Source organism: Apteryx rowi, unplaced genomic scaffold (assembly GCF_003343035.1).
Source record: "Apteryx rowi isolate R43461 unplaced genomic scaffold, aptRow1 scaffold_492, whole genome shotgun sequence".
NCBI lineage: Eukaryota > Metazoa > Chordata > Aves > Apterygiformes > Apterygidae > Apteryx > Apteryx rowi.
Window position 1 is genome coordinate 184,270 of NW_020450752.1, and position 7,577 is coordinate 191,846.

At 59.1% G+C, this 7,577-nt stretch overlaps 1 protein-coding gene across 1 annotated transcript; it reads right to left on the minus strand.

Moving 5' to 3' along the window:
* Positions 1 to 3,292: 3,292 nt before the first annotated feature.
* On the minus strand, positions 3,293 to 5,547 carry LOC112972512 (mucosal pentraxin-like). Its single transcript, XM_026079125.1, has 4 exons — positions 5,479 to 5,547; positions 4,648 to 4,760; positions 4,258 to 4,427; positions 3,293 to 3,891 (listed from the first exon to the last, which is right to left on the minus strand). The coding sequence occupies exons 1-4, from the start codon at positions 5,545 to 5,547 to the stop codon at positions 3,293 to 3,295; spliced, it is 951 nt and encodes a 316-aa protein (XP_025934910.1).
* Positions 5,548 to 7,577: the final 2,030 nt, after the last annotated feature.

Genomic DNA, 7,577 nt, shown 5'->3' on the forward strand with positions numbered 1-7,577 from the left:
GGACTGGCTCCGGGGACCGGGACACGGGGCCGCACCGGGGCTGCCCCCCCACCTTGCACCAGGACCTGGTGCTTGGCGCCTCCGTGCACGGGGGGGCCCGGCTGCACCCCTACATGCCCACGCTCCCGGGGCTGCACCCCACCCGGCTGTGCGGGCCTGCGCTGCTGACCGTAGCCACGATTAGTTTTCCGATGAGCGGTTTCCCAAGCGATAACCGAGCTCTGTTTAATTAACTGGCGATCGAATTTGTCCCAGGTGGTGCATGAGGGCAGATTCCAGGAGGGGGGACAGCGGGTTTCCCAGGTTGTCMTTCCCCCGGGCTGCACCCGCAGAGCTGGGGCGCCGGAGGGACAGACTCCGGTGGGCCCCAGGGACTTTGGACGACACGTGGGGGATGACCGTGGCRGCCTCGTGTCCCTGAGCTGGGACACGGGCTCGAGCTGGCTGGTGCGGCTGGGGCTGCGGTGGCTGCCGCTGGGCTGAGCTGGCATGTTCCCGGCCGGGGACGGCRGCACTGGAAGGCAGAAATTCTCCCTCGTGCCCCGCTGGCGGGAAGCAGGGCACGGCACTCCCCAGGGATGGGCTTGCGGCGTTATTTTACGGCACCGAAAGGCTGCCGTGCTGGCTGGCTTGTAATAAAATGGCCATTTTCCCAGCTTATGTCGTCTGAATGATGCTTTTTGTTAGCAACGATTGTGATTAAATCATCTCTTTTCTTCTCCAGATGAAGAAAACTTCATTCCAGAAGAGTAACAAGACACGGGTATTTTTTTCCTCTGATGGCTACTAAAGTGGGAATAAAAGCTGTTCAAAGCTTTGCTATGAGGAAGAAAATGTTATTTAAAAAATGCAGCCGGTTTTGATGGAGGGGACTTGGGGCACGTGTGGGCACACTGAGGCACTGAAGGAAGAGGAGGTCAGTGTGCTAAGAGAAACGTGAAAAAAGGAACGAACGGACTCAAAATGCAGGATGCCGTGAGGRGATGCTGCTGGGCCCCCGGCGGGGTGGAGCATGCACAGCTAGAAAGGGGGATTTGCACCAGAGCGGACATTCTTCTCCTCAAATCCAAGTTTCAGCTTACGAATGCTGTCACTTTGGTGTTCTTTCTTCAAAGCAAACATGCCTTCAATTTTTCCCTTTGTGAGATGCTGCTTTTAGGGATGTAATTGCAGTCAGGTGTTAATGCCGTTGTTATTAGTGTTATCTTTTAGCCGGGAACAAAACCCGGAAAAGTCGGCGAGGGGAGGTTGACGGAAATTCCCACTGCCACTGTGACAGGGTTTTAAATCAAGGCCAGTGGCACTGAGCCAGCAGCTCTGCCAAGAAACTTTAAAGCAAAGGTGGGGGTTTTTATGGGCTCTGGCAGGGGCGATGGCGGGTGAGGAGCCGGGTGCAGCCGCGTGGAGATGGGTGATGGGTGCCCTCGGCACGGCCTGGGCGTCGGATGGGCTCTCCRACTGCCAAAGCTCCCGGATGTGGTGGCTGCGCGGATGGTGGTGTTTATTTTTAAAAAATGCAGAAAGGAAGGGGGAGAAATATTGTGGGGAAGCCCAGGTCCAGGCCACGCRGGGGCCAGAGCAGGCCAGCCCTGCCCCAGTGTGCTCAGCCCGGTGCTCCTGGCCCACCCGAGCTTGGGGCAGGCGATAAGAAAATGCTGCTGGGTGGGACTTCCCAGTGCTTTGGTGTGAATAAATCCCAGCGTGGGATTTCCTTCTCCTGCAGGCATGGCCGTGTCGGCTGGGCCTGACAGCGTGGCCAGAGCTGTGGCTCGCAAAGCCCCCCACTCCTTGCTTTTGAGGTCCCACGGCCGTTGTGGAGCTGCAGTCCTACCCATGGGCAGCTGTCCACACCTGCCTGTGATCCCTCCCAGGTCCAGCTCCTSAGGAGGTGTTGGTGACACTTGTCTTCCCCACTGTGTAGGAAACAAGTGGGATGAATGCCACTCTGCCCGGTCACATGCGGTCGTGGTGGCAGCAGGCAGATCCCCCATCGCCACAGAGCCCCATTTGGTTCCCATCGTGGGTATGTGCAGAAGCGTGTCAGCCCTTGTTTCACCCAGACATGGATGAGGCTTCTGTTGTGCTGGGCGTAAAGCTGGAATGGCTACTGCAGGGCTTCACTGGGTCCTGGAGATCCTACATGGACCTTACCTGGCCCTACAGCTTCTGTTGACCAGGCCAATGCAAACTCTTGGGGCAGAGCCCCATCGGATACGAGGTGGGCATGGGTGGACAGCAGCTGTCATTTAGGGACTCACCTGTGTGTTGTGGGGCTTGCTGGATGGGAGACCCCATGCCCAGGAAAGGAGCTGCCAGGGACTACATGGATTAGATGGAGCCCATTATCGCCCCCGGACGTGAGGAGGATGCCAGTGGGGGCTCCTTCAATGGGACCCAGGTGTTGGGGGGGACGAGGTGGAGCGTGGCAGAGATCGTGCCACGTGTGTGACATTTTTGGTAGGGATGAGTGGTTTGGGAAGTCCCAATCTGACCCTGCTTGACCCCCTAATGGGCAGATTTTGCCATGGCCCCCTTCTCCCAGAAACCTTGTGTGTGTGTCCCAGCTTGCCACCATCCACTCCCAGGTGGTAATGCTGGATCAGCTGTCTCTCCTGCCTGCTGTGCCTGGAGAGGTGATGTGGTTAGCCCAGGAAAGGCTGGCCTAGGAGTATGGAGGTTGCCATGGGACAGTGGAGAGGTTGGTGGCACTGGCACCCGCTGTGCCGGTCACTCTGGGAAGGACAGGGTGGCAATAGGAGGAAGCAGCGGGGATTTACCCTGTCTGAGTGCCCTTGGCTCTGTTGGAGTGGCTCCAAGCATGGACACAGGGGTGCTGGCTTGGTTTGACTTACGCCATCCATGTGCCCGTGATTTRTTTGCTCACGTGCAGCACAGACGTCAGACCCTGTGTGTGCTGTGCGTGGGCAGAGGGTCTCAGTTACAGACCCTGTAACCCAGCCCTGGGCAGAGGTGACACCTTGGGTTTGTCCCCGATGTCCTGGTTAAGAGGAAGGGCTCCTTGCTCACAGACTCCCAGGTGCCACACTGAGCTTTGGCAGGGAAGAATTTGGGCAGCAAAGACCACTGCTGCTTTTCAGATCCGTTTCTTCGTTAATTTGATGCCATGTGGCCAACAGGGGCTTACAAACTGCAGACGGGGAAGGAGGGACATCAGCACGGTTGCATGGCAATCACAGCTTCCCCAAATGTGGCCAACCCCTATTAGCAATAGTATAGAAGTGACAAACAGCCCTGTGCCCTCTGTGTGGCTCCAGGCTGGGTCTGGGCTGTGTCAGGGCTTCAGATACACCTCTCCCTCGATCTTGTAGGGCAAGTTTCTCCAGCCAAAGATGGGGGCTTCCATGGGTGAGTTGTACATGGCTGATATCACTTCTCTGGTTGAGAGCCCCAAATCCCACATGTACACATCTGAGATCTCCCCTACGAAGGACTGCCTGATGTCAAACCCACCCTCGTAGGAGTCGTGCCCCTGCCCCAGCACGATCACTGCCTCGTGGCTCACGGTGTAGCCTTTCTGCACCCCCTTGCGGGGCCAGGGCTTCCCGTTGAACCAAAATCCCACGATGCCCGTGGTGGACTCCCAGCTGGCGCAGACATGCTCGCTTCCCATTGGGGCCCCTTTGGGGACGCGGAAGGACACAAACTTGCCCCCCACGTACAGCCGGTACTCCTCAGGCCTGAGTTTGATGAGGACGATGTCATTGTCCTGGGCCTTGGTGGCATAGGAGAAGAGGCTGTAGGGCCGAGTGAGGTCCGTGTAGGACCTCAGGCACACGGTGAAGTTCTGCAGCGGTTGCTCCGGTGTTGCCTTAACCAGCACGTAGGAGTCATTGGTCTCTTGAGGAAACACGAACACTTTGTTGAAGAGGTCTGGGAGAGATGGGAAAGGGGTGGCTGCTCCTGCCATGGCAAAGGCATCTGGTTGCCTCCCAGCCCCTCCGAACCGGGGCACATCTCCCAGGCTAATTTCCCAGGGGGAAGCAGGAGACCAGCCGAAGCAATGAGCCAGCAAGGAGGCCACCACCGGACCCGGGGCTGGGTGCGACAGCGAGGTACCTGCCCTACAGACTTTCCTGAGTGGGCCACCGGGGCTGGTCACATGTGGGCAGTGACGTGGGCCATGTGTGATGGTGACACAGGCACACAGGCCACACGGTGCTGGGGCCAAGCTGGGGAAAGGAGGGGAAGAGCCTCATCCTCCAGCTGCCCCCGTGATCGGGGTCACCCTGTCCCTACCGTTTATCCACAGGTCGTAGGTGGCCACAACGCTGCCCTTGGAGCCGGTGGCTGTGCAGATGTAGGTGCCGCAGTGGGTCTTGTTGAAGGAGGGGATGAGGAGGATGTTGTCCGGGCCTTTCTGCAGGGGCACCTTGCTTCCTTGCTTCTCCCACAGGAACTGCTGGGGACTGAGCCAGGCAGGGGGTCACCCAGGGGTGGGGGCACCCTGGGGGTGGCTGTGCCGTGGGGTGTGGGGACATGAAGCCAGCACAGCACTCCTGCAAGCCCCCTCAGCCCTGACCCGGCCCCTTCCCCTCCCGCTGCCCATGAGGATGCTGGAGGATGCCTTGTGCCGGGCCTCGTGCCAGCACCGTGCCGGAGGGACAGGAGGAGTGGGGAGAGCCTTACCTGGGGTCCCCAGAGACCTCGCAGGACAACATCAGCTGATGGTACTTGGTGGGCGCCGGCGGGTGAGCCTGGATCCTGGCAGTCACTTTTTCTGCAGCACCGTGAGGGAAGGTCTAGGCTGGGTGGGGTGGGGTCTCCCTGGGCTGCTGCCCCCACCCATGGATCCCAACTGCACCAGGGTTTGCTCAGTGCCACTGCCTGTGCTTGCTGGTCCCCAATGGGCATGGCTCCAGCAGCCAGCCCGGCCTCCCTGCCACAGATCCTGCTGTGCCCCAGTGTCACCCCTCGCAGTGCCCAGCATTGTGTCCACACTCTGCCCCACTGTGCCCCTGCTGCAGTGCTCCGTGTGCCCCACTGGGCTCTCACTGCACTGCCACTGCATCTCTTCCTTACATCTCCCRCTGCACCCGTTGCACCCTTCACTGCACCCTCCCAGTGCACCCACTGCACCCCTCACTGCAGCACTCGTTGTGCTCCACTGCTTGCCGCTGCACTGCCACCGCACTCATTGCACTCTGCCGGCGCACTCACTGTGCAAGCTCAGTGTGCCCGTTGCACCCTTCACTGCACCCACTGCACCCCTCACTGCTGTGCTCAGCGTGCTCCACTGCTCCTCCCTGCCCCTTCCCCTTGCACCTCCGACTGCACCCTCTGTGCTCCCCAATACAGTGCTCCGTGTGCTGTGCTGCTCCCCCCTGCTCTGCCACCGCATGTCCCCTTGCACCCTCCTGCATCATTGCACCCATTGCTTCCCTCGCTGAACCCATTGCTTCCCCCTGCACCCCCCACAGCACCTTCCCCACCGAGTTCCCCTGGCGCAGCCCCTCCAGCCCTACCTCGTGGGGCAGAAGGGCCAAAGAGCCCCATGAGAGCAATGAGCCAAAGCCACAACTTCCCCATGGTGTTTGGCTGCAGTGATGTGCCCCACTGCCCCTGGCCACCTGCAYCTCTGTGGGTGAGGGTGAAATGAAGGGCCACAGCGCTGTGCACTTCCCAGGCTGAGCTGCGTTGCGGGCAGCGAGGGCGTGCCTTGATGGCAGCATTGCTACGCAACGGTGTGACGTTCATTGGCAACCTTTGCATCCAAGCGCACGGGGGAACTGACTGCCATGTGAAGTCCACAGGGCTTTTGGGAAATTTGGAGATGGTCCCAAGACCAGACCATTTGCTTGGCAGTCTCCGGACCCAGCAGGCTGGCAGGGAGCCCTGGGACAGCAGGACCATGTGTTGGAGAGAGGGCAGAGGATGTGGATGTGCTTGAGGACAAGCAGTGGGGGTCCTCTGGAAAGGCTGTGCACCGTCATGGCAGGGCTTGGCGGACCTCGGACAGGCTGTAGGGCATCTCCCCTTCAGCCAAGGAACAGTTGCAAAAACCTCCGGTTGGGTTGCACTGGCACGCTGAGCCCACAGGCACCCAGCCCTGGTGCGCTGACTGTGGGAAACTCTGTGGTTGCAACAATTCAGCTAATTTGTCAGAATGACAGGATGAGGGGAGGGTTGAGAGCAGCATCTTGTCATCTCCCGGCTGCGCAGGGCCAGTCTGGACAGCCTGCTGGAAGGAGTGGGGCTGCTGGGCTGCCAGGTGAGCAGCTTTGCCCTACTGGCATGGTCCCTGCGGACTCTGGCATTTCGTGGATGTCCGAAGGTCCTGTGGTGGGACAGCAAGGCAGATCCCATGTTCAACCAAACTGATGCACAACATCAGGAGCGGTAGCAGGACAGACCCACAGCTGGGACATGGGGAGGCTTTGCCCAACCCTGGCTGAGGGCTTGGAGACAGAGAGGGACACTGGCTAAGGAAAACTGAGCAGTAAAAGCAACTGGAGGGACACCCCAGGAGCATCTGTCCTTGTGTCCTCTCCTGGGGATGCTCAGGGACCTCAAGAGACAGGACAGGGCTGCAGGGCCCTGAAGCAGAGTGTCAGCCAGGRCACAGATATGACTGGTGAAAGGAGTGACCCATGGGAGTGGTTGGCCTTGGAAGTCCCTGAGCTGAAGGGAAGCTGCAGAAATAGCAGCAGGAGGTGCGGTCCCCTGGCAYGGAGGGAGCAGGAAGTGTGATGTGTGGGAGAGCAGCAGGGTGGGGGAGAGGTGGGTTTGCAAATGAAGTGGGCAGACGTACCAGGGTCCCCCTGCTCTTTCCAGGGACAGATGAGATGGAGCAGACTGCAGGGGTGAGTTGTGCCCTTGCAGACAGATGAGACTCCCACCCAGTCCTGCTCAGCCCTGACGCTGGCTCCTGCCAAGACCCCAAGGCAGGGGAAAGGATGGTATTTCATCTGCAAGGGGAATCGCAGGGAATAGATGAGTTTTCTCATTTTTTCTCAGGGAATAGAGGAGTTTGGACAAGCTGCTCTAGAAATGCATTTCCTGGGGATGCCCAGGCATCTTGTGTGGACAGCTGTCAGTGCAAAGACATCCCAGCTCCTCACAGCAGGGAGTTCCCTGGGTCGCTGTCTGGTGGTAAAGAAACACTGGCTTCTGTTTATTTTGAACCTGGCTCCTCTGAGGTCAGTTATGGTCCCCTGTTCTGGGGTGGGAAGAGAGAGGGAATGGTGGACTTTGCGTTTTGGAGCCCTCTGTGACATTCCCCTTGGATGTTTCCCAGCCTGAAGGGTCCCAGCCTGCTTGGTCTCTCCACATGCAGACACTATCCCCAGCTTTGATCTCCTCCTCTGAGCCCTTCCAGCCTTCTCATCTCCTCTCTGAGATGAGGGCACCAGAACAGGGCCGGGTACCACAGCCCGGAGGCACCAAGGACTTGCACCTTGCAAGGACTGAGACCAGCCACGTCCCTGGCTGGTCTCAGCTATTCCTGATATCTCCCAACATTTCATGTGTGTTTAGGCAGCTCCTGAGTGCTAAGCGAAGACTTGCATAGCCTGTTCATCCTCTCCAGGGCTGTATTCCTGACTGATGGCCATCGGCTC